This window comes from Halichoeres trimaculatus, unplaced genomic scaffold (genome assembly GCF_033239565.1).
Source record: "Halichoeres trimaculatus isolate MK-OKI-2021-1 unplaced genomic scaffold, fHalTri1.1 fHalTri1_scaffold_3, whole genome shotgun sequence".
NCBI lineage: Eukaryota > Metazoa > Chordata > Actinopteri > Labriformes > Labridae > Halichoeres > Halichoeres trimaculatus.
Window position 1 is genome coordinate 26,512,991 of NW_027437181.1, and position 27,364 is coordinate 26,540,354.

At 39.5% G+C, this 27,364-nt stretch overlaps 1 protein-coding gene across 1 annotated transcript; it reads right to left on the reverse strand.

Annotated features, from left to right (window-relative positions):
- Nucleotides 1–1,197: 1,197 nt before the first annotated feature.
- cnsta (consortin, connexin sorting protein a) lies at nucleotides 1,198–27,175 on the reverse strand. Its single transcript, XM_074666997.1, has 13 exons — nucleotides 27,034–27,175; nucleotides 23,356–23,443; nucleotides 21,561–21,938; nucleotides 19,907–20,505; nucleotides 16,659–16,689; nucleotides 15,663–15,749; nucleotides 15,118–15,199; nucleotides 11,201–11,222; nucleotides 10,860–10,926; nucleotides 8,105–8,622; nucleotides 7,397–7,579; nucleotides 4,530–4,683; nucleotides 1,198–4,416 (listed from the first exon to the last, which is right to left on the reverse strand). The coding sequence occupies exons 2-13, from the start codon at nucleotides 23,366–23,368 to the stop codon at nucleotides 4,208–4,210; spliced, it is 2,343 nt and encodes a 780-aa protein (XP_074523098.1). The 5' UTR covers nucleotides 23,369–23,443; nucleotides 27,034–27,175; the 3' UTR covers nucleotides 1,198–4,207.
- Between the last annotated feature and the right edge of the window lie 189 nt (nucleotides 27,176–27,364).

Sequence of the window (27,364 nt, forward strand, 5' to 3'; positions counted from 1 at the left end):
GATATTGGGGAAAAATCCTGAGAGCAGTTACTTAGCTCAATGTTCAGTACTTAAAGTAAGAGTATTTCCACATGCTAATGCAAAGAGAATTCAAAGGATTGGGACTTAACAGTGTAGCTATAAGAAAAAAAAAACACTTTTTAGTGAGGCTAAATGGTAAGAAAGGCTTTGTTATGCTAGGAAACATAAAAATTGGACTCTGGAGCAATCATGTAATCATGAAGATCATGTGGTCTGATGACTCCAGATTTACCCTGCTCCAGAGTGATGGCACATCAGGGTAAGAAGAGAGGCAGATGAAGTGATCACCCATCATGCCTAGTGCCTACTGTCCAAGCCTGTGGAGTCAGTGCTATGATCTGGGGTTGCTGCAGTTGGTCAGGTCTAGGTTCAGCAACAGTCTGTGCTCAAAGAACGAGGTCAGCTGACTACCTGAAGGTACTGAATGACCAGGTTATTCCATCAGTGGGTTTTTTCTTCCCTGATGGCACGGACATATTACAAAATGACAATGCCAGGATTCATCAGGCTCAAATTGTGACAGAGTGGTTCAGAGAGCATGAGACATCATTTTAACACACAAATAGGTCCAGTTTGTTTTGAATCTCCCATCATCAAAACAAGATCTTGATGGAAAATTAATGCAATCTGGACAGAAATAATTATTGTAATATTGTAGAAGTTTATCAAGATCATGTTAATGTGTCCTTTAGTTTGTGTGGTACGAACTGCATATTCTGACCCAAACTAAAGGACACATAGTATCAATTTTGTTTGCATATCTGATTATCAAAATGAAAATTTTTGGAGAGATCGGTCTTCTTAGTCCACAACTATCTAAACTGAAACATAAAAACGGTAAATAGACAGTAATTTTTCTTGTCTTCTGACAACTCAAAGGCCTCTCCATGATATGTCACATTCACTCCACTTTAACTGCTGACAGACTCCTATGTAAAGTTACTATCAGTTTTAACTAAGGGAACTTTGGAATGTGGTCAGCCAGGGATGAGATCAATCCCCTGCCCTTTCCTATGTAGAGATGACTCTACCACTGACAAATTTGTTTTTGTCTAACTGTATTTAATGACCAAATGTGTTTAAATAATGTTTGAGGTAAAAGAGAAAAATAAGCAGTAGCAACAACAGCTAGCTCTTTAGTGTCACAATCATTTGCTTTTTAATGCTCACCTCTGGCATCAAAAAACCAGAACTGAAAGTATTACTGAGGACGTCTGTATTACTTGCAATGTAACATGGTTACTTCATTTTCCTGCCGATCAATCGAAAAGTTGTTTCAGTCAAATTTTAGTCCACCCTAATAAAGAAAAGACAGTTGTGTCTGCTACTTTTCAATAGAACGTGTCTTTTGCTACTTCAGATTTACACTCAATGAAGACAAATTATTTGGAGAACAGAGGCTGCTAGAATAAAACCATAGATAAGTGTGTCGTGTGAGTGCACTGTTGTCTGTGAGGTTAATGCAAAGTAAAAGACAGAATAATCACAAAAAAAACCTTTCAATGATTTTAACAGGAGACATAACAGGAAAGATCTTTTAACAGCACAAAATAAAAACCATATTATATTATAATCTGTAAGAACAAGGTGAAAAAAATTCTTAAAACAATCCACAAAATGCCTTTTATCAGACTGAGAACAGTGGTGCAGAGTACCAATACACACACAAGGTCATTCATTTTTTTGATGGTGGAATAAATCAAAGAAACATACTACACATATGCTTACGGGTGGAGAAACATGTTTTTAAAGTAAAGAAGGGATAGGCTGCAGCAGCACAAACTGTCTGCAGTTCTCATCATCTTCAGCTATAACAGAAATACATAAACCAACATACATTGATGACCCAGACAACAGTATTTAAGAGGATTAATGAAATAAGACGTTTCAATATCTGGTCATTTCTAAAACATTGACAGAGGGAAAAAGTATGTCATGTTTGATGACAATTACACAAAGAAAAACTTAAAAATAGATGCAAAAGATGCATCATCTCTGTCTTTACTACCTGAACCAGACATCTGTCTGCTGCTAAATAATAAAGTGATCCAGAAGATTAAATAAATGGTTTTCTGTGTCAGTCGTCTGAACCAGCCAGAGGACGTGTGCAAAAACAACAAAGGATTGATCTGCAAGTCCTTACATCCCTGGAAAAATCACATATCTCAAACTGATATCTGAGTTTTAGAGTACTAAACAACAAAAAAGGGAAATATAGAGTTATCTTAAACTGTTATAGACTGTTATAAATGCATAGTTAAGACACTTGAATCCCAACTCTGAGCTTTGTCTCTACACCTGCATGACTAAGACCTTTGTGAGATGTGTTTTTTCCCAGGGCATTGCTACAACACCAAATGAAAGGAAAACAATTGAGCGGACACCAAACATTCAGCGTGTTAAAATCAAACAGGCAAAGGATTATGAGCCATAAAAAGGACATAAAATGTGCATCAGCTGTAAAATAGTTTAAAGTTAAAGCACTGGTGTGAGAATAAAGGCTTATTTCAGCAAAGTGGAAGCCTCCTTTTCTGGAACAGTCTCTTTCTTCTGCCTCATAACAGGGTCAGCTCATTCTTTATTTGTCAAACCAGGACTCAGATTTGTGCAGATATTAACTCCTCGAGCAGACATGACAAAGCATGGTAAATGTTGACTTGATGACTTTTAAGGAAGGGGGGGGTGTCGATCCAGAATGAGGTGAATGCGAATCATGAAATCAAAACACACAGGGAGGCATGGGTGGACTGATACAGTGCTTCAGATGATTCAATCACTATCAAGGTCTGCACTAATAAGGTACCTTAAAAAATCTGTTACCACAATTAGTGCAATTCATCCATACCCAGTTAGCAAAAGAGGTGAGTATTTGTTTGACGATTCCTGTGCATAGCAAATGTATGCTTGTTATTACTGTTTCATTAAACATATAAACTGGGTACTTCAGAATCTGATCGCATCATGTAAAGCCTGCTTTCAGTCTGCAACCAGCAAATGAACGTCCAAAGCTTCAGACAGTTGCAAAAAATAAAACAAAGTACCTGCCATGAGTACATGTTAAACATTCACCTGACAGCAGCTAGTATATACAGAGGTGCACCATGTTCCTGTGCATGTTACATATGCTACGCAAAAGTGGGGTGGAAAGTCCACAAAGTACACATGTGCTGCTCATGTAGCAATCTTTAACAATTGCTCACTGTAAATGCAATACATAACTTTGATCACAGTTGCAGCACTGAAAGTGTGTAACTTCCCCCATCGGACATGTTTGATGTGACGTCTGTCCTTTAGCTCAGTGTTACAGAATAACAAAATAACCCTTTAATCTTTTTTAACAATATAAAAATGCCCCACAGATAAAAACAAAGTAACATTAAGCTCCAAACATTCATTCAAACATTGATTAAGACACAAAGATTTCATTCCAAGTAGTAGACCACAGAGATTTTTCTGTTTTGTTTTGTTTAAAATGTCTTGTGTGAATTTAAAAAGTCAACAATAACAGCAACACTAGTTGATGCTGAGGGGTGTAAAATGCCCGATGGGGCTCTTCCCAGTTGTGCAGTATACGCGTGTATCATTTTTATAACTCACAAGGTTTATTATTCTCAGCTCAGGGAGTCAAGTCCTTGAATCTAGTGTGAGTCTTTGATAGTTTGTATCTAGCCATCAATAATTTATCAACCAGAGACTTTTGATTGAAGATCACAGGCTGACAGTGGACGTGTTTACAGCTACCACTTTAGTCATCTGGAGAATTTCTAGGCCTTGTTTATAGATTTACAGAATAACTTATTTCAGACAGACTGGGGAAGAAGGAGTGTTGATCAGTTCTTCCTTTTCTTGAACGAGGCCTCCGCTCTCCAGTTGTCTTCTCTCTTTGTTCTGCTTTCCCTTTCAGGCTAGTGTAAAGGCTCATATGACCAACAACTTCGAGTCTTCACCTTGGATTGTGTTCAAATATTAAAAATGCAGGAGAGAGGGCTCGGAAATGCCAACTGATCCGATAGAATTTTTGAGCCAGTTAGACAGCCACTTGCTCAATACAGCGTTGGGGATTGTAGAGCCTGCCTGGCAACTTAAGCTCTGAAAACATCATCCCAGGAAGTAGCAGGAAGTGCCTGAACCAGCAGCGCCAAACAGTACGGCCAGAAATGTCACTATGATGCCACACTGTTCACTGCTATGAGCCGGTCGTAAACCAGTGTTGGATTTGAGCTATTCCTCGCTGTAGCTGGCCCATGTAGAAGTCTGCATTTCTGGTGAAGTCCTGGCAGACTGAGGAATGGGCATCCCCTAGGGCGCAGTACAGGGCAGTGCCACCCACGCTGATCACCACGGTCACCATACACAGCAGGAACAGAAGCAGGCATGAGTCTCCACCGCCGACATCTGCAGAGAAGGAGGTACAAGGTGTTAAAAGGAAGAGCAGCAGATTCAGAGCAGGTAACTGAAGCATACAAACTATACATGGGTTGCTGATTAATAAAGACGCACAAACACACCTTGCTCATAGCCATCATCTGGGACTTTAAAGTGAACCCGCCTTTTGGCAGGTGGTTTGTCAGGGCGTGACTCTGAGGTAGCAGACACTCTCACTTCCTCCACATGAACCTTCCTCTTCTTTAGGATGGAGACGAGCCCAGGGGCAGGACACATCTGAGAACACAAGAGCACACACATTAGTGTTATTATTTCTGTTTGATCAGTTTGATTTGTTTATCTTCATACATAAACTTTGAGAACAGTGTGTGTGAGGAGTCCACCAGGTGTCAGTATTTCACACCATCTGTGGCACAGTGTTCATCTGCAAAGCTAGCTCCACTCCCAACCTCATACCAGAAATTTTGAAGCTTCAATTATCACTAAATGAGCTGGTTTACTGTTAGGGAACTGTGAATACAAGGAAAAATACCTGTCATGATTTGAAAAAGTACTGACTCTTAATGCATCACAGTCATGATGTCATCAGCCATGTAGTCTTGTTACACAGTGCATTACTTACAGACCTCAAATGATGATTTCTCTATTCCTGACAGTTTAGTCAAGACTTACGTCATCTGACAGTGTCATATACTGTAAGTGCTCAAGCTTAATCAAAAATGGGGAAGTAATCAAATGAATGACCAGCTACAATTTCTCACTTCCTTGAACACAGGTGACTAACAAAACCCCCCCATTTGCTTTACAAAGATAAAAAATCAGGACATGTCTCTGGTTATCACTGCGTCTCAGTTCTGTCTCTGCTCTTAGTACCTCTCTGCAGCCAGACTCTATTATAGGGATGGACCGATTATCGGGGCAGATATTTGGCATTTTGGGGCATATCGGCATCAACCTTTTTTTAATCCGACGGCCAACATGAAACCCATTCAAAACTGTGTTGTTTTGGCTCTGATGCTTCTCTGCACAGAGTTTCTCCCTGTCTACACTATGGAAGCCCTGGATAGTCATTTAAAACCAGACATGTAAAACCAAACAGAAAATGAATTTGACTGCATTACATGCCTGTAAAACACAGCACAAACTCAATTCTGTCCAGTTTTGTTGCAGTTACATAGAAATTTTGGAAAACTTTACTTACTGTGGAAAACTTAGGCTATTTTTTTTTAAGTTTTCATTTAACTTTATGAAGCATGCTGCTAAGCCTGGGAGCTGTTTAATAAACATATGCTTGAAGAAATTTGAATGCAGCTAAGTGTTGGAGTTTGTATTGTTCAAAACTTTTTACGCCAATAGTTTCACTTTGACGGCAAATGAATATCAGCTCCAATATCGTTTATCGACCTCCTTGCCTACTAATAATCAGTATCCATATTGGCCCCAAAAAATCCACATCGGTCTATCTCTACTCTATTGTGGGGACTTTTCTTTCCTCTGTATGTGTCACTGGGACTGTCTATCACACACAGGTTTAACTGATAACATAACTCAGTAGTCAGTGTATGAGCTTAAACCCTGGGCAAAGATTTGAAACCACATTCAGGTCTTCATACTAGAGCTGAAACGATTCCTCAAATGATTTGAGGTACTCGATTACAAAAATTACTCGAGTAATTTTCTCCGCCTCGAGGAATTGTTTAATTTTAAAAAAGATCAAAGAGTGGTATTTCAAATAGAGCTGAGGCCATATTAAGAGAGTTTTCAGACCCCTCAAGCTACCTCTTATACAAAATATCAGCTAGCAACAAATCTAGCTTCTTTTCTGGAGTTTGGAGACTAATGGGTCATTCTACAAAACGGGTGCCATTTGGGTCCGCAACATTTGATGAGATGTACAAGGCACAGAAAATGTGTCAAAGTGTGTTAACAAATTTTGGAGCTACCAAAGCAAGTGCTCTTTTTGACATGATGTATCAGAAAATTCTATTTCTTTAAGAGAAAAACTTTCATTTAAAAAATAACTGCTCTTTAACTAAACAAAAATGTGTTTTATCCGATTACTCGATTAATGGATGGGATTTTCAGTAGAATACTCGAATACCAAAATATTCTATAGCTGCAGCCCTACTTCATACATAGTGAAATGAATATATCTGAAGGTGTTACTGCTAAAAGATCACAATGGCATGACTCACTGATGACATTTTCTGCTCTACTTCTCAAACTCTAGCTTTCTCAGTACAGTGTTAAACATCAATGTGTCTCCTATGTCTGAAAACAAGCCCGTTGTCTGGGGACGGCAGTAATGGCGAGGTAATACCATTAAGGCAGCTCAACAGGGCACCAAGCTGCCCATTATACCGCAGCTTAGACAGGTTGATACAGACAGACTGTAGCCTGAATCAGTCAATCAATAAATCACCAACCTGAAGAACAGTTTTATTTATCTTAGCAGTTCTGCTTGTGTCATTACAATGACTTTATTCAGTGCTGCATTTAACTCTTAATCTGAAAAGAAGACAAAAAGTAACACATTAAGGCAGGCTAAACGCAGAGTTATACAAATATCTTGGTTACTACACATAAGCACAACAGTATAAGGTTGCTCCCTTTTTCTCCCTGCCCACTTGAACAATTCATCAGCATCACAGAAGCTCTTATTTTCCATGATAATACGAGAAACACAGCCCAACTAAAACATGCAACTGAGGTGTGGCTCAAGCACCAAGAGGTTTTCTGATCTAAAAATGTATTTTTACTTTTACAGACATATCTTAAAAGCCAGAGAAAAACAACAAAAACTCTTCAAAAGTTTGGGAGATTTCTAAATAGAGGTGCATGAAAAACTGCAGAAACATCTGGAGTGATTTCTTTCCTAAAGGCCCTGAGGTGCTGCTCCCACACTCTCCTCAAGAGAGCAATCAAAGCAGCATCATAAAAACACACAAATCCTCATTTAATCACACACAGAAAATGACAATGTACATACCTCCTCTACCGTGATGAGCTTCGCCATGTCGTCCAGTACGGCAGCTTCCCTGATCAAGTCAGCTTGCTCTACTTCGTAATCTTCCTCTTCCTCGTATTCCTCCACATCTTCTTCAGCCTGCTCCTGTTGCTTCATATGAGCCTCTTGAGGCAGAGAGGCCTTCTGGTCCAGGTGAGTACTCTCCTGCAAGGATAATGGAATACATTTACACCCAATCATTGCAGAGTCATGAAGACAGAAATCCATTTGGTTGCTCTACACTCTAATGGACTAACATAACGTAACACAGTTTAGAATGAGGCGTTCAAAAAGTCTGCAGTTCAGTGATAGCTGTTGAAGTTACAGATAAAAACATCCACTGGTGGGTGGTAGAAAAGTTATCTAAAAAAGGGAAAGTGATCAGTTTCATATTTCTGGGTTTGGTAATAAAGAAGGAACTGGGTAGTCAGCATGAGTTTCATGAATTTAAAAGGTCAAGCTACTCAAATCTCATCAATACAAGAAACATCAATATTCCTGTACAGGTAGAGGGGCAACACCAGCAACACAAGTAATCTCAGGCAGCAGAGTATAAATTTCTGCCTTCACATTCAACCAGAGAACTCACAGTTGGCATAAATTACAGGATGTGAAATATTAATAGCATTCCTCTTTCTTTGACTTGTTTTTCAACTCAATCAGGTAAAAATAGCTTCAAAGCAGACAAACCTGGATCTCCTCATGTAGCCTCTCTCCAGCTATGGCTTCCTGGTGCAGATGTTGTACCTCCACCTCTGCCCCACCAATCAGAGTCTCCACCGATAGAGCTCTCGGACAAAAAGGAGCATCTCCTAATTTCTGCTTCTCCTCCTCTTCCTCCTCTCCCTCCTCTTCCATCTCCAAAGCTTCGGCTGCCACCTCCACCTCACTCTCCTCTTCTTCCCTTTTTGCCTCCTTTTCCTGAGCGAGACCTAAATCTCCTCCCTGCTGCTCTGCGGGCTTGGACTGATCCATTTCTCCAGTAAGAGAGGGGTGCAGTTCATTTCCTGGGACCGAAATGGTGCATCCTATCCCTTCTTCCGACTCTCTTCCATCTCTGGCACTGCAGACCCTCCCCTGTAATAACCTCTCTGGGTCTCCCCGAGCCTTTTCTGACATCTCAGGGGGATTACGCCCATCAGCCAAATTAATGGAGGGTATGACTGGACAGCTGGTCTGAGAGTGGGAGGAGTCTTCACTCAGAGGGGCTGGATAAGAAAGAGAAATGGATAGAGGAGCAGGACAGCAGGAGAAGAGTGAGGCAGTAAAGGGGACATGGAGGGAAGAACCATAAAGACTTTGAGCAGAAAATGAAGATAGTTAATGGGTCCATGTGCCTTCAGCGGCCTAGTTTATGATGATAGAAGCTTGATAAATATTTTACAACAACAATGATACACTAAATGCTAAGAAATCTGTTCTCATGTACAAACCAAAGGATCTCACCACACTGTTTGTCACGCTACATATGTGAACACAGTTAAAGAGGGGGCTGCCTGCATTTGTTTCCTTAATACAGTGTCCAAATGTCACAAGAACTTGGGTGCTGTATAAAAATCTGAATTAAAAACTGATTTTGATGGTTTTGCAACTTATTTTAACACACATTTAATTGACAATAGCACAAAGACAACATATCCAATGTTGAAATTAAAAAAATAATGATGTGTTGTGAAAAATATTTACTTATTCTAAATTTGATGAAATCAATGTGTTTCAAAAAGTTGATATAGAGACAATTTGTTGAAAAAGCGTGTAATGCTAAAAAAAAAATACCTAGGGGGGAACATCTTCCCAGTATTCATGTTCATTCGAATATTTAGAGGACAATCTGGGAAGGCCCTGTATCTCAAGAATAAAGATGGAAAGGATATGACCATTTTCATCTTTGGCACAAAATTATCATTTACATTTTCATAGTATCTGGATGAGTTGCTGTAAAAAATGGAAGATAAGGTCCTAAAACAAAACTTGATGGCTGGGATCTACAAACAGACATGACTCTGCAGTGGAATTCACTGCATGGGCTCAAAATCACTTCAACAAACAATGTCTGTGAACACAGTTTGTCCCTGTATCCACAGATGCAGGTGAAAGATGTGCTATCCAAAAAGAAAACCATTTATTAACATGATCAATAAACATCAGAGCTCTTTGGGCGCCAGCCCATTAAAATGGACTTGGGTCAAATGGAAAGCCGGCTGTGTTCTGATGATTTAAAGCTTTTTATACCTTTTTGGAATTCACTGCTGCAGTGTGAATGCAGTGTAGATGCAGTGGGGTGGTCCCTTCCTCCTAAAGAGGGGTTTAGGACAACTGCCACTAAGGTATTGAGTGCCATCCAGTCAATACCTTGTTTTCAGGAAAGATCACATTCTTCATGTTCCCAGGAACAAATCTAGGTTGCATATTACGTTCATCAAACCACCATCAGTTTGAACTTTTCACATTTTTAATATCTCTATTGTTATTTAGATATGTGGTTTAAATTATTTGCAAACAGCTAACAGCTTTAATTCACATTTTTCACACCATCTAAACTAGGGATGCACAATATTATCGGCACAATATCGGTATCGGCTGATAAAAGCTTAAAAACACGTGTATCGGTATCGGCAGATATGAAAATTTCTGCTGATATGCACGGCCGATAAGGTGCTATTCAGTTAGGATTATTATTATTTTCCATCAGAAAAATAAGCTCCTTAAATAAAATGTAGCACTTCATTTATTTGCACTGCAGAGCTCTGTGTCTGTCACCAGGTTGTTACAGTAGCTCTAAAATAATCAAATGCAACTTGGTTATGTTTAAAAATGCATTGTACATTTAAAGTTCATGTGATCTAAAGAAATTATTTTTCTGTATTTCAAAACTGAATGTCTTGAGTTTGAAAAATTAATACATTTCTTATTTATGATAAAATCAAATGTATTTTGTCTTGGTTTATGTGTGTTTCTTAAACAAATAAGACCGTCACAATAAGAGTAACATATAAATTCCAGTACAGGATAGACTTAGCTTTCTTTACAGTGAAAAAAACAAACAAACTTGTGATTATCGGTATCGGCCAAAAGGGGTTTCGATTTATCGGATATCGGCAAAAATCCAATATCGTGCATCCCTAATCTAAACCTTTTTTTGGAACTGAGGTTGTATTCTGTCTAACACTTTAAACAGCTCTCCTCTTACTTATTCAACTAGCCACAGACCAAATCTTAAATGAGCTAGTCTTATCACATGATTTTTTGTTTATTGAATGTTTTTTATTATGTATTGATACCCTCAAGTTTGGATGGTGGTGACATATAACACAAGTGGTTGTTATAAATGGCCCAAATGAGGCAAATGAAAGTAACTTTGTACACAAACACTTACACTAACACATATTTAATGTTGCACAGTTACTGTACAACATTGTCTATAAGTTTATACACACTCACTCACCTGAGGAACATGGAAGCAGTGCACCACCCTCTGCTGTTGTAGGTCTCAACACTTTCTGAGTTGCACTCTGTAAACACACACATATGCACATATGCATGCTTGGAATAAGACAGCAGAGATACACTTCAAAAAAATCACATGATTTCAACCTGTATGTACATATTTTCATATACATGAGCACATAACTCTTGACTGACACACATACATAAGTAACTTAATTTTTTTTAACAAGTTAAAATGCTATCAGTGTTTGAAATGCAAATATATATTTATTTTGACTTTTTTTTTGCAACATATCCTCACTATTTCAGACAATGAAAGAGAAAGAATGAATGACTCACCAAAGCATCTGTAACACTCGGTCTGTGAACAGAAGAGAGAAGGAGAGGCTCAGTGAGATAGATTTAAGCACTGAGGGTCAGCTCGTGGTTTTAGTAAATGAAGACGTTAAAGATGGTTGACCCTTCTTTACTCTCCCAATCTAAAATTAGCCCAAGCACATTTCCCTGGCTATCACAACGTGTGTGTGTGTGTGTGTGTGTGTGTGTGTGTGTGTGTGTGTGTGTGTGTGTGTGTGTGTGTGTGTGTGTGTGTGTGTGTGTGTGTCTGTGTGTGTGTGTGTGTGTGTGTGTGTGTGTGTGTGTCTGTGTGTGTGTGTGTGTGTGTGTGTGTGTGTGTGTGTGTGTGAAGTGAAACTCTAGCAGTGTTAAGGCTCAAATGTCTTAAGGTGCAGCAGAAGCAGCAGCGGCAGAGAGTCGTATGTTTAAGCTATCAGTGCACTCATACACACATGTACATAGACAAGACACGCTCTTTACCTGTCCTGGCAGGTGTGTATGGTATTCAAAAGCGTGCGTCTGGCAGATAGAGTTCACTAAAGACTTCTTATTAAATATTGAGGAATGCCAAAGTGGGCTTCACATAACTAATTTGTTACACTTGCTTGAGCACAACTGACAACAGACACACAACTCACCATGCACTCTTACATTTACAACACACGCATTCACCTACACAAAGTCTTCACTAGAAAAGTACAACTGAAAATACTTATGTTTGCAGTCAAATCATTTTCTTTTGACAACAGTTTCTGAAATTTTGCAAACACCTCTGAAATACAACCACCATGCAGTCTGGAGTTAAATGTAAGGAGGGGTATTGTGCTTTAGAGGCAGAGTGGGGGAATCTGGCACAACTTCAACTACTTCCATGGTGCATGGAGAGAGATAAGAAGGCTTAAAAAAAGAAGTCTGAAAAAGTTAGGATTCCAGCAACATGTGTAGTAAAGAGAACAATTTTACTCTACTCAGCGTATTTCAGCTTGTGGCCTTCATCAGGGTACAGACAACATTAAAATAGGATGAAGTTCAGACAGAAAACGGTAAAAAGGCAGACATCCATTCATACGCATCCACATTCATGTTAGCCAACAGGGTAACTGCGCAGATGGGCTGGGCATACGGACATGTGGTTTCAGGCCAGTTATTGTTGTAGATGGAGCGCCCTATGAGGGGATGTAACATCTATAAAATAGTGCTTTACTTGTGCAGAGGAAGGATCTCATCCTACTTGAAAGTTATCTGTAGTACTACACGTTACTATGAAGCCCCAAACTGAAACGCGTCGCTCAAGAATAAAGCTGTTCTCTTTACTAGGGCTGAACAATTAATCGAATTGAAACCGACGTTGCAATGTAACAGAATGTAATTTTCAATTCACAAAGGCTGCAGTTGAAATAAATAAATAAATAAGTTCCATGTACACCAGCGGTAGGCAACCTTATCCATGACTTGTGCCACTTTTAAATACACTCATGCCCAAAGTGCCAAGACTTAGTTCTTTTATAAAATCATCAACTGTCCATAGGAAAGTCGACTTAAATGGTTTTCCTGCTTAGCTTTGCAATGAGAAATGGTATAACCTCCTCCTGCTGCCTGTTTTTTAACAGTAGCGTTTTGAATGTGTTGCTTTAATTAGCATAATTTGCTAACACTGTTTTCATATTTGGTCTTTAAAAGACTCTGCCCACTTCATGTCCTACATACCACGCTTTTTACAGCAAAGAGTGCATATTGCTCGATCTTTGGTCATCTCTGGTAATAGATCCGTACTACCTCGTCCAGCTACGTTGGAAAGAATGACTGGAGCTTGGTTTACTTGCCTTTACAACGCCACAAAATGGGTGCAATTGCAAGCTAGCAGACTGATGTCCCAAGGGATTTGCGGTGACGCACTGGCAAAACACAATCGTGCACTTCATGAACATCATGATTTAAATTTATTATTTAACGTTATTTGTCAAATTGTTACGTAAGAACATTTTTAGTGTGCTCAGTTTCTAAAGTGGTAAATAGAAAACAACTCAATAGTTTTATTATTTATATATTTATTTTGTCCTGTGCCTCAAAGTAATTACTACTCGCTACCAACATAAACAGCCTGACGTGCCAGCTATGGCACCTGTGCCCTAGGTTGCCTACCCCTGATGTACACAGACCTGGGGGGAATATAGTAACTTGTACTCATTCTTTCTCAAAACTAGCAAAAGTCAATCTGATAGTTTTTCTAACAAAAATATTACATGTCTAAAAGGCTTTAAGTTAAATTTGTCAGTATTTTGCTGTCATTGTAACAATTGGATAAAGATATGTTTGTATCAATTTATGTCATTTCATCATAGCATGTTGTGTTGCTCATATCGTATAATGATGTACTGCTTGTGTTTAGTAAATTTTGTGGTACAAAAAAATTGCAATTAGATTATCGTCCAAAATCTTTCAGCCCTACTGTTTACCACAAAAAATGTTGGAGTTTGGACTTTTCTAGGGGTATACTGCTTTCCCATGTCTTAAACATGCTGGATGTTCATACTAAACCCTTGCAAACTTTCATCATACATTATTCATCTGTTGTAGAACCCCCTGAATCTGTCTGTAAACTGTATAAAACCATCCAGAACTCTTCAAATAAACTCTTCACATGATCTTCATGTGACTTGCTGAAATGATGAGGTCATCACTATCTCCTAACACATTCATGTTGAAGGTACAGGCCTCAAACACCGATATCTGATATGCCGATATATCCAAACCCCTTTTGGCCGATACCACTAATCACAAGTTTGTTTGTTTTTTTCACTGTAAAGAAAGCAAAGTCTATCCTGTACTGGAATTTATATGTTACTCTTATTTTGACGGTCTTATTTGTTTAAGAAACACACATAAACCAAGACAAAATACATTTGATTTTACCATAAATAAGAAATGTATTATTTTTTCAAACTCAAGACATTCAGTATTGAAATACAGAAAAATAATTTCTTTAGATCACATGAACTTTAAATGTACAATGCATTTTTAAACATAACCAAGTTGCATTTGATTATTTTAGAGCTACTGTAACAACCTGGTGACAGACACAGAGCTCTGCAGTGCAAATAAATGAAGTGCTACATTTTATTTCAGGAGCTTATTTTTCAGATGGAAAATAATAATAATCCTAACTGAATAGCACCTTATCGGCTGTGCATATCGGCAGAAATTTTCATATCTGCCGATACCGATAAACGTGTTTTTAAGCTTTTATCAGCTGATACTGATATTGTGCCGATAATATCGTGCATCCCTACTTTAAACCATGTGAAGCCATTATAAGGGTGCCAGAGGGAGAATCTAAAATAAGCACAATACCTCCTTTAACATATTCTGTAAACAGTATAATTAGCTTAAGTAAAGGCTTGAGGTGCTAAAATTCTAATAGAAATATTTTAAGGCCACCTTGACTTCAGTTGAAGAATATACAGCAAATAGAGCGTTCATGAGACTGCAACTGCAGGAAGATACACCCGCCAGCCAGAACATCATGATCACTTGCCTAATATTGTGTAGTCTACAATACTGGATGCAGTTTTGGAGATGCTCTGGCCCAGCAGTCCAGCCATCACAATAGGGCCTTCATCAGACTCTCACATTCTTATGCCTGCCCCCTTTTCCCTGCTTTGAACATATCAACTTAGAGGACAAAAGGTTTACTAGCTGCTTAACATATCCCACCCACTGTCAGGTGAGATTGTAAAGGGAAAATCAATGTTGCTCACTTCACCTGCAAGTGGCAGAACATTGGCGGACTGTGCTGTTCAAGCAAAACCTTTCGAGTTATGTATCGGTTATATTGATCAAATGAAATTTAAAGAAAACAAAAAACAAAATACACCTAATCAAAATACACAGACATGTGCATAACTTTCGTGCAGACTGACCGGTTGTGTGTCTGGCAGATGTGTTTCAGAGTGCTCAGTTGTTGGGTTGCCAGGTTTGAGGGGGTCTTTCCACACTGACTCTCTGTGAAAACCAGCCAGATACAGACAGATAAGAGAATTAAAGATAGAGGCAATCTGGGTCTAAACATGCTGAGAATGTGATAACTGATATTACATTACTGCAGTCAAAATGTTAAGAAGCTTTAAAACTTTACAGCTGTGCATGTCAGCACATACAGTGACAGTGAAGTAAATCATGTAGAAAACAGGTTTTGCAGTTTGCAGTGCCTGGAAGGAACACTGTAACGTCTTCAGCCTGATTCTTTTAAAAAGAGCAGCTTTTATTATCACAATTTTTGAAAGGCACAACTAAATTACCTGCTGTACATAAATAAGACTCCCATGACGATATGACTAATAAGACTCCTTCTATTTCCTTATTTAGAGGTTTTAAAGAGTTAACACTGGGAATAAAAGATGACTATAAAAATCCCACAGCATGTTTATTTCAACAAGCATCTGATGTATATGTGTGCATGTGTTACCCCACTGCTCCTGTAGTGCATTCAGGTTGTCCAAAACCCTCTGGTGATAGAGTCTCTCTAACTGGATGCACCATAACGCCCGCTGGTCTGAGCATTGCATGTTAAGAAACTCACACAGAAACTGACACTTAATGCAAAACAGAGCTACAGGCAACAGTTTGCTTTTTAAAACATCATCAGTTTTGTGTATGTTGCAGCAGAGCAGACAGAGGTAAAGGAAAGAAGAAATAAAAGTGAGATTGAGGAAAAAGAGAAGAGGAGGATGCAGAGGCATGGCAGCAGAGCACGCCGGGATAAAGTGTCTCATGTTTATGGATATGAGCAGCCAAAACACAATCCTTCTTTGACATGGCTCAGTGCTTTCTCTCTGATTCTCTTTTACTCACTAACCCACCACACATGCATACACAGTTAAGCTAGCTTCCCCTTCTCTTCTGCCTTTTTCTCTTTTTTAAAGCATCTCTCTTTTTGGTGGTATAAAAATTTGGTTTTGCTCATGTCAGAACAGATTTAATCAGAATTGTCTTGCATAGCCCCTGGCTCTATAACCCCCAATCCTCTAAGTCTCCAGTAGAAGCCAGCTCAGCTATTTTTGCTGCTCCTTTCTAAGTAATTACCCCTCATCAGGTCCTTATCTATTCGGTATCTTTGTGGTCTGTGCCGTAGCTTTGTGCCTCCTCATTCTAAAGGTCTTTTATTGCTCTTTCTCAGCTCTAGCTCTCACTCCTCTTTTAAAATTCACTGTTTGCAAAGTCAGTCAAGTATAACATGATTCCCTTCACAAATCACTCCAAATTCTTTAGGCTTAAATGTGACATATGTAGAATGCTGATTAAAACACAGATCAGTAAGGAAAACACATTACAAAACTCTTCAAGCAGGAAACTAGCAAGGAAAGTACAAAGGAGATAAGCTTACCCCACCTTTAACCCTAAAATGGAAACACACACACACACACATACACACACAAACACCACAGCAAAATGTGAAGGATACAGTCTTTCTGAAGGACGAAGGCCTCAGCAATCTGCAGGGAGAGAAGACGTTTAAAACTTTAAATGAGGTGCATACTTTTACATTTTTAGCCATACATTCATCACACCAGAACAGCACAGAAGCTGTGGAAGAAAACTGGGTCTACAAAGGGTTTCAAAAGAGACTGAAATTTCTCCTCATGTTCTGTGGGTCATGAACATGACACAAGATCATTGAAATAAAAATGAGATCTACCAGGAGTATGCACAAAAAACACACCAATAACAGAAAAGAAATATGAAAAAAGCTACACTTCTACAGCTACAGCTGTTTCTGTGCTGCAACTACTGCAACGACTTCCATAATTATTAACTGTGAACAAAGTCATATGACCTGAATACAGAAACACAGCAACACTTCAGTGTGTAAGCCAGACCATCTACAGAGATAGACCAACAGTGAGAGTGAAAGGCAGGAAGGAAAATGAGGGACCATGTAAGACACTCTACCTCTCTTCAGCAAGTGTCGCTTTCATGCTGCTCAGCTGATCACAGAACAAGAGAAGTGAGTGTGTGAGAAGCAGAGAGAGGGAGAGAAAGGAGAGGACAGACAGACGAGGAGGGAGGAAGGAGGAGGGCACAAAAGACTCTCGCATTTCTAATCAAGGTAGGGGTGGTGACAACTGAATGACCTCTATAAGCAGCTGTGCGAAAACCCATAAGATTTCTTTCCTACCTTTCTGTTTTCAAGCTACATGTTACTTGGTTCGTCTGATTCTGAGATGAAAAGGGTTTATCATTTATGTCCCTAACATGATCTGGATGAAGCTGGAACAATTCCTCCATTATTTGAGTATTCTTGAGCAGCTTTGTCTGTTGGTCTTCCAACAATTCATATTTATGCTAATGGAGTTGGCTCAGAAGCTCATTCAGGACCGTGCTTCCCCCTTCTTCCCTGTCTTTCATAAAACTACTTTGCAGTTTATCTTAAACAATTGCTTGACACCTTACTGATAATAAATAAATATTTATGGGATTGACATTAAAAGTACACAGCAGGAACCAAGTAAAGCTTCTTATGAAAGCCCAGCATTTCTTTTTAAATTGTTTTGAAACATTTTAGCATTTCAAAGGAGCTCTTTCAAGTCAGACTTTTTAATCAACTTAGTATTGTGATGTATTGCTTGAACTAAAACTTACACACATGCCACAGATTTTCTGATACTATTACAAAGGTCAAAAGTTATTGGGATGCTGCCTAAAATGCAGAAACTGGAAGCCAATCAGCCAATCTATTAACCAATCAAATACTATAATTTACTTGCTAAGTTATCCTGATATTGAAGGTTCCACTCAGCTACTTGTATAATATAAATCTTTTAGGACCCAGCACATGGAGGGACCGGACTGCTACTAATTTGATAGCAGCTTGTTACTAGATGCTTCCTCTAAGTCTGGATTCTTAAAGTGTTGGACGATGTTTTATTAAAAGATTACAATCATCTGTAGAGGCCTTTTCTGAAAAAGCCAAGCAGTTTCAGGTAAAAGTCTTCAGACAAACTCGCTAGGGCAGAGGTACATTTCAAAATTAACTATTTAATAGGATTTTTCATAGCTAAATTTGCACATTTTTTACCTACTTTCAATAATGACTGACTATCAAATGAGGTAGTAAATGAAAGTTCTGTTCTCTGTTTTTCCTAGTGTTAGTCTACTGTTGTTCATCTCACTGTTGTTATCAGGTCATTACTTTTTAGGGTTGGGAGAAAAAAATCAAAAATCTACAAACTGAATTTTTTGTAAGACAATATTAAAATCATGCTTCTTTGTCAAACTTTTTTTTCCCTTTTTTTTCTTTTCAAAACTAAATTCATCATTTCAGTCTTAGTTTATAAACTGGATTGGAAAAAGGTTACCATTTTTCTCCAGCAGAGGGTGAAGTGTTTCTCTCTGACTCACATGATGTGCATTTTACAGGAAAATATGGCTCCTGATATAGTCTATAGACATTATTATCATCATTTCACTTTTCCACATGGTTTGGTGTTAAAAAAGCAAACTTAAAATTGCAAAAATTATATATATTGAAGAATCCCAAACATTCCACTCCAAAAATCATAACAGAATCAAATCGCAAGAATAGCATATCGTCCCATCACTGTTACTTTTCATCAGCAAATTATACTTCCATGTATAGGAGCAGGTATTACAAAAGTAATACCTGGGTTTATGTAGACAATCGATCTCAGACCAATTATGGCATACAAAAATGTTTCTAAGAGGTTTTTGAGCCTTCATTGTCTGTTTAACTTAACCTGCAAATAATTGCCTTCACTTGTTGAGTAAAGACTAGCCCTGTTAATCAATGAAAAAGTTATGGCTAGGGGGAGAATACTTTTGCGTGGACACTTAAAGTCAAAAAGGGAAACCTAACCTGATGAGTTCACTGCAAGACTATAAAGGAGGAAAACTAATGGCTCTGCTGTTAATGTTACCCAGAGCCACATTAGATAAATTACATGTTAAACTAAAGGTGATCATTTCAGGATTAATTAGATTATGCACAATTTCTCTGTTTTTTCTTTTAATAAAAAGAGGCTGTGGTCTTAAATATACTCTAAAAAGTGATTATTGTTGTGAATCCGCTCAATCCAACGTAGAATCCCAGTTCAGGACTTCACAAGTTAGTCAAAAGTGCTGCAGTGGTTTTATCCATGATACACAATTCAGGAACATACATCATACATGTATGTACCATATGTGTTCCCCTCTCTCCCTGTCTCACTGGGTCTCCCACACACCTTCTGCCTTTGAAGTGAGCACAGCTCAGGTGTGTCAGGTGGGAACATTAGTTAATCAAACTGACAGAAATATTCACACACCCCATAACGCACATGTCCAGTCATGCAGGTGAGAAAGAAAGGAAAAAAAAAAAGCAGGGTAGGATTGAGAGTGCATATTTTTACGTCGAGTGCACATGGCTTATGGACGCTCTGCTCTGCATGTCTGTGTTGGTGTCTACAGACGCTGTAGACGCCCATGCCTCAGGGTGCAAAGTGCCATCTCGATTATGGGGTTGAGTGGATAACAGTGATTCAACAACCAGTGCAAAAGAAGCAGCTTAGACTAAGAAGACAGAAAGACAGTAAGAAAAACTTGAACCATTAAAGAGAGAAGTGTTTGTTTAAAGAAGCAGCTGACAGAGCAGGAAGTGGTAATAAAAAGCTCACAGAGGATGACGTACGTGTAAGAAGAAGACAGACAGGTTACCTGGTGCAGGTACTGTGGAAGGTGAAGTTCATCTCCTTTTTCTGCTAGAAGCTCCAGACTTTCCAACAAAGCAGGGCTGGAAATAGACCCTGTGGTGCAGGTGGGGACTGAGAAGCAGGGGAGAGCTGGTGTGGAGGTTAAGATGTGTTCCCAGTTCAAAGTTAATGGGGCTGTAGGGGAAGTGGATTCTGTACCAGTAGTTGTAGGCCCTGTGGTAAGGTGAGGGGTAAGAGGTGCTGTAGTTGCACTCAACGAGGTTGTAGCCATGGAGCTGGAGAGGGGCTCTGTGGATGAGGTATGTTGTTCTGCAGTGGTGTAAGCAGTTCTTTCTGAGCCGCACGTTGACCCTGGTGGGCTGCCAGATCGGGAATCTGAGGTTTTAGTTTGTGTAGAAGACTCTGTAGGCCCTGCGGTGATAACAGCTCCAGGGACGACTGATTCAGTGGTGGAGTTGCAAGAGTCTACTTTAACATCATTTCGGTTCATCTCCGCTGGCCCGATAGGATACGTAGTTTCCGGACCAACCACTGGAATGACAGGGGATGCAGGTTCTGGACTGATCCCTGGGCTGAAAGGAAATGGAGTCTCCAACAGACTGCCTGAGGTGGGAAACAGGAAGGCAGAGGAGGAAGAGAAAGTGAATGAGCAGGGCACAGAGGATGAGCTGGAACAGGATGACTCACAGCCAACTGTCTACAACTCAGATAGCACAGGTGTATAACAGCCTGACAGAGTCTGTCCAAATGCATTAGAGACAGATGAGTTAGAGTTAGAGGAAGTTGCTTGTTAACTGAACTTAAGGCAGTCAGAATTACCAACTGGTTATTTTTAGTGACAATAATAACATAACTGAGAGAAAACATACTAATTATTAAAAAAAAACACTTGTTTAAATATTTTGCTGTACATTTGAGAACAGGGTTTGACAGGTATGCACTAATACCTGTTTTTAAGGTAAATAGAGCTTTAGAAAAAAAGAGCCGACTAAAGGATTAAACTCTTTACAGACTAAATATTTACATGGTCATCAAAGGGTACCAATACTCATTGTAAACAACAGGAGGTGTTGAAAACCAAAGAAACGTTACGTCATTCACCCATGTACTATATCTCGATCCTTTTGCTAAACCTCTTTCTGCTTCGTCAATCATCTGCTCAGAATGACATCATCACCCTCCGTTAGCCTGACTGTAATCCAAAACTTAAAAAACACACACAAGGCTTTAGAGGAATGAGTGATCAGGGTGAAGGCAGTCAATATTATGTCACTTCTTGAGCTGTCATAGTTAAGCAGTAAAAGCTAACACTCAGGGATTCAAAACCTCTGCTCAAATATTCAGTCAATAGTTGTGTCTCCAAGAACACCTAAATCCTGTACTGGTCAACAAACTGTTAAAAAACGGCTATTGTTGGAGGATTAGATTTGTTGGTTTCTTTGCTACAAGTATGTGGACTTAACCTGATAAAAAACTCTTTCAACCTTTACGTCATGTATAAAGACTCACAGTGATCTATCAGTCAAATAAAGGGAGCCTTTTGATGAAAGTCTGTTGACTGCTGATCATTTTTCTACCAATCCCAAATGACTACAAAGAAACGTTGTTTTTTTATGGCGTGATTCACTGAGATGATTTCATGTGAACAAATCCCCTACCTGTTTCTGAATAGGAAGAATCTGTCATGGGTGTGTCTGGAGACTGGCAGCGAATGAGACAGCTTGATCCCTCTGACTCCTCTTCTTCCTCATCTTCCTTCATCACCTCATCCACGTCTTCCTCCCCATCTTGCTCGCTTGTCCTTCCTGTACATCCTTCCTTTCCTCTGTTGATGACTGAGCTTTCTTGAATGAGTCCACAGCCTCCCCGGTCATCATTTTGTGTAGGAGAGAGACTCTGAGTGTGTGTGAGAGTGTTTGTCTCGTTGAGGTTTCGAGTTTGGGCAGCAAGAGCTTGAGGGTTAGGTAGATTATCACAGAGGTCTACCCCGCCCAGCTGAATGTGTGACATTCCTGTGCCCTCCCTCTCAAACTGGCCTGGAGAGAAAGTAAGGGATAAGCTGAAATCACAACACAATTCACAAAATTGGGCTGCAAAGAAAAGTCCTGCACAGGGCTCGCTTTTTCAGCTTCAGCAACATAATGGGCACATGGCTACAAATGGCGTCTAACACCAATAATCATACTGGAACAGTCACTAGATAGTCTTCAAGAATCCTCTTCTGTCAGGTGAACTCTGTAGTATAAATGCCATTCAGCAGAACTACACATTTCCAAATCAAGTGCACCTGGAGACAGAGCTCAAAAAAGCTTTCAACTGATGTTTTTGTCTCTTTAAAGGGGACATATCATGCTGATCCCTGATTTAATACTTACATATAAAATAATAAAATTGAAAACAAGACCTTTCAACCCCTGAATTTCAAAAAATGAGATATTGTATTTTTTCTGATATCCTAGAACGAGATTTGATGCCTCTGAAAATAGGTCATTGACATTTGGCTTCGAGATTTCGACCTTCGTGACAACACGAGGATCCTCTCTTTTTATTGGAGTAATCTGATAAAGCAGCTCCTCCTCTGTGAAGTCAGTTAGTCACACAACCGCCACTGAGGGATACACCCACCAAGAGCCAAGTATAAATAAAGCTCTCTACTAGCTCTGGCTAACTTGACTGAGTGCTAACATAGTGAGGAACTGACGGTAGAGGCGATCTTTAGACTACACTTTCAGCATGATGGGTTAAACATTCAGAGAAAAGTGAAGGAGCAGGATGGAGCACTGTTATAGAAATAGTTTATTGGTGAAGTCTGCCTATATTTCCACGTATTAACTATACATGTTACAGTACCGGTTTGACTCACCACACTGAAGCGTCCTGAGATGATCCGTGTCGAGGTGGATTTTCTTCCTCCTGAGCTGCAGAACCGTCTGGGTCTGACTCAGGGTCCAATACAAAAGGATGTATCCTACACTCTGCCATTTTACTAGTGCTATCAATGCCTTACGGTGAAGTTTTGGCAAACAGCAAACTCGCTCAGTCTGCTCCATTCAATGTGGCGATTTTGTAAATACTGCCATGCTGCAAAAACCGCCCCCTGGCTCTACCCCCTCCGCCCCTCTGATAGAACTGACCAATCAGAGCACAAAGGGCTGTGACGTTGCGAGGTCACTGGAGGTCATTCCAGAAACAGAGCGTTTCAACGAGATCTTCAGAATGGACTAAAATGAGGATATTGAGAACGCTATTGTGGGGCAATGAAGGAACTAAATGACTTGTACTGAGGGCAGAAATGCTTTACAGGCATCCTAGTCTGGCATTGTGAAAAGGAACAACAAGCATGATATGTCCCCTTTAAACTACTCTGAATATATAATTACAGTAAATCTTAGCTTCACTGAACAGGTTGGCATTAAATTGTGTGCTTTGCTTTGATGTAACGCAAACACTCACCACCATGATCCATCAGGCAAACCCCTCTCAATGCTGACCGTCAGCCTAGGGTCTGTGCTGCCTTTTGGAGAATCTCTCTTCTTTAAGCCTGTAGAGATAAGCAGAAAATGACATAAGACAGGCCAATATCGGAGATAGAAAGAATGTGGAAGGACGATAAAGTCAGACTCAACTCATTGACAGAAAGATTGAGAAAGTGAGAACAACCAAACAAGAATGGCATCATTCCCAAGTTGTCAAACAAACCCTAAGGCTTAATCAGATTCTGTGACAGGCCTTTAAAGTTCAATAGTTTTTGTACATTTTGTTCAGTAAACCTGAGAGTGCATAAAAATGATCTAGATGGGGATTAGAAGGAAGAGGATCCCTGTGAATATTCACCAACAATGACTAAAAATATAAAAGTGCATAACAGTAAATATTAACTGTCCCACATCTGATGAAACCTTTACTAACCAAAAACTGACTGCAAACTTGAACAGAAATTGATTGTTTTGTATTGGTTTGAATCCCTGTTAAGTGTTCATTTTGTTTTCTGCCTCATAAGTGTACATTTTAACTAATCAACTACTACTTTTCTGCAATTATTAAAATGTTAAAACATTTTCCAAGACTTTCTGTTAAAAAATGAAGTTTGTTGACGTAAAGATGATTGTAAAATGGCTGGAAAGATTCTGAGACATGGGGAATTCAGTTGGGTGCACGGTGAGAGCCCGACAATAAGAAGTTTACAAGGCGGCTTTGACGTCATTAATTTGTTGAGGATGGATTTATGACAGAGCTGAGCAGTGACAGCCATAATTTATGATGTGAGCCCAGAAGAAGAAAGAAGAATATAGGAAGAATTATGTAGGAGGACATGTAGTCGCTAGCGCTTGACATAAAAGACAGATGTATACCTGAAAAAAACGACAAAATCGACAACCTCAAAATCAAAGAAAAACAAAATTTTTCTTACACAGTTCGATGTAAAACCCCCTTAAAGACATGATTTATTACAGGGCTGCTGCAGAATGTTGTGTACTATGCAGGTGCACAACCTGTAAATCAAGCAATAAACTTATGCTGCGTTAACTCAACAACATATCACTAAGGTTACTGAGTGCAGAGCTGGAAACATTAAGGTAAAGGATAAAACACTGACTTTCAATAAAGACACATGAAACTCATCTAATAACCATAATAACCAGGATCTTAACCCTTAGTTTTCTGTCAACTTATATACAGCTGATACCACTCTTGGTGACCCTTTTACTCTGAAACCTCCAAATAAGAACACATACAGTCTAATGAAAGCCGACCTCAAAGGAATAAGGCTGTCCTGGTTTCCTGAACATCCAAGCCAAATGTTCTTTCTGTAGCCCTGTATTCACCTGTGTAAGCCTCAGCCTGAACTACCCCCACCCAGTTTGAGTCAAGATACCTTTGTTGTAACTTCATGGATACCCCATGTAAGGTACTCCCACACAAAAAAAGCATCAGATTTAATTCTTCAAAAATACTTACGGTACTTTGCTGTGTCTGACGAGATCTGAAACTACATGGGGTACCAGAACCGTTGTGTCCTTACAATGCACAAGTGCAAGATATTTAAAAAGGAGACCACACCTCTGGTCAGTTTTCAGTAACGTGGTTCCCTAATGTCTATTTACTCCAAACTCGAAACCTCCCAATGGAAGATCAAACAGAAGCAGCTCGATGACATACAACTGTGACATCAAGTCTTGCACACACACACAATGCCTTCATTGTACCAGTCTTATTTCTATCTTATGCTGTGTGAATGTTTGTTTCCACAGTGTTGTTTAAGGTCCCTCTCCCACCGAGCATTTCTGTCGCACCTCTTTTTGTCTGTGCCCTACTCCCCAGGGGACCATGAATAATACAAGACAGAAGAAGGGACAAACAGTCAGGGGAATTCAGCCAAAAGGAAAAAGACAAGAGTAGAGGAAACTGACCCTGTCCTGTGAAAGACTACAGGACAGCAAGCTTACACTACTCAGAACTTTATTCATATCAGACAACTGATTGGAAAAGCAGGTTTTAAACTTGCAGGGGCATACCAAGAGGGATGGCATGAGTCGTCTTTGAAATGTGTTGTGCTAGCCTTGGTGCCACCCTAAAATCCTTAACTGTGATTGGTGATTTGTTTTGTCAGAGGCGGGACTTATGGCCAAGATCTGTGTTTGGTACGTCTCTGCTCTGTCACAGCACCCCATTGATAGGGTTATATTCAAGTCAATGTGTCAACTCACACAAGTACCATTCTATTGTGTTAGATAAGAAAATATAATCCTATAATTTGTCCTGCAAAGACAAATTTACAGATTACCTCTAATTTAAATACGTAAGCCTTTTATTTATGGCTGTATACTGGAGCTGTGACACGTCAATCTTCACAAAGTAGACAGGCAGTACAGAAGATTGTGCACAGAAACCACATAAAAAAATCAGTTGACCTTCAAAATACATCAAACTGTGTCAAAACCAGACCATATTTAGCTTAAATATAGTAACAAATGGACAGATTGTGCAAAACCAGGCAAGGAATCAACAGATTTGAGGGTTTTACAGCCCAACTTGTTGAGAGGCTCATAATTAGTGTGGAAAGTGCAGGAACTCTTTGGTCTTGCAAATCCAGCTGTCTGGCAGGACTAAACACACGAGTGAGGTGACAGACGAGAAAGCACACAGTCAACATGCAACCAAGCAGAGACAGAATAGACTTTGTGAATTCCCTGAGTTATTTAAAATTAATTTTTGGGTTATACTGTAGCAGACTACAAGTGCTGCACATTTTCTTTTGTAGGTACTGTTAGGTTTAAAAAAAAAACATGTATCTTACTGGTTTCATCAGGCAAGTGCATGGAAGAGGAATTAACACATCTGAAACTGTGAGAAAACTCCTGCACATGATTAAACTGTCTGAGTTACAATAATAGAGGGAAAAAATAAGGATAATTATAAAGAAATGATAAGTGAGTGTGCACATTTTGCCACCCTTCCGTGTATCAGTGCTCGACAAGGGCCACCCCAGGACGCGCCTCTGTCTAGCGATGGCTTCATGTGGCTGTCAGTAGAAACCTCACAGTAAAAGAGTTTGACCTCGTTGCACTTGCTATAACAGATATGTTTATGATTCCAGTAAGAAAATAAAGACATTTCACACACGTAGTGACAGAAAACAGACAAGCTGACATCAGCAAGAAAATCATTTCATCCATGCAACTGACACTGAGTCTGCTAACGTTTAGTAAAGTCTCATTAGCCAGACGGCTAATAAACTTAGCACGTTTAGGTGAAAATCTGGTTTACATTGACTGTTTCAACTGATAACAGGAGCCCAGGCGACTAGCATTTTTTTGCTATCGTGACAGTTCAAGCACTGAATTGACAGACTCTCTCTAAATTAGTACGAAACGTTCAAGTGGAGCTGGTAATTCCTAACTAGCTAGCTTTCCATTAGCAGTATCAAACGTAGTGAATTAGTTAGCGTTAACGTGGTTGTAGCTGTATCCTGCGAGCTAACGCGAGCTAGCACAATGTAGTAAACATCTGGCCGTCACGCCGTGGATTAAGCTTTTACAATAAACCCGTGGTTTCCTTTACAACCACACTACCTTTCAGACCGATAGGCCTCCACACATTAAGAGACAAAGACAGTGAAGTGGTACTTACGGCTGCGATGGCTGTTTGAATTGCAAAGGCTCGTACATCAGACACTGTGTTGGTGATGTTGTGATGACTGTAGGTGTAACCGACTGACAGTCAGGGGTCGTTGCTATCGCTGTCATCAGGCCTAACTGTCCGCTGTTGATTAATCGACTGCGAGATGTCGCCATCTTCTGTTTCAGCGCCGCCAGTGCATCGATAACCTCGGAATCAGTCAGGTCATCCGCCAAATCAAGGACCTCTTTCACAATACATGTAATTTTGCCCACAGCCCAATTTTTTGTTTATTGTGTGGTATTTGTAGTACACCCAGAGACTCCCAAGAATATACCTTTAG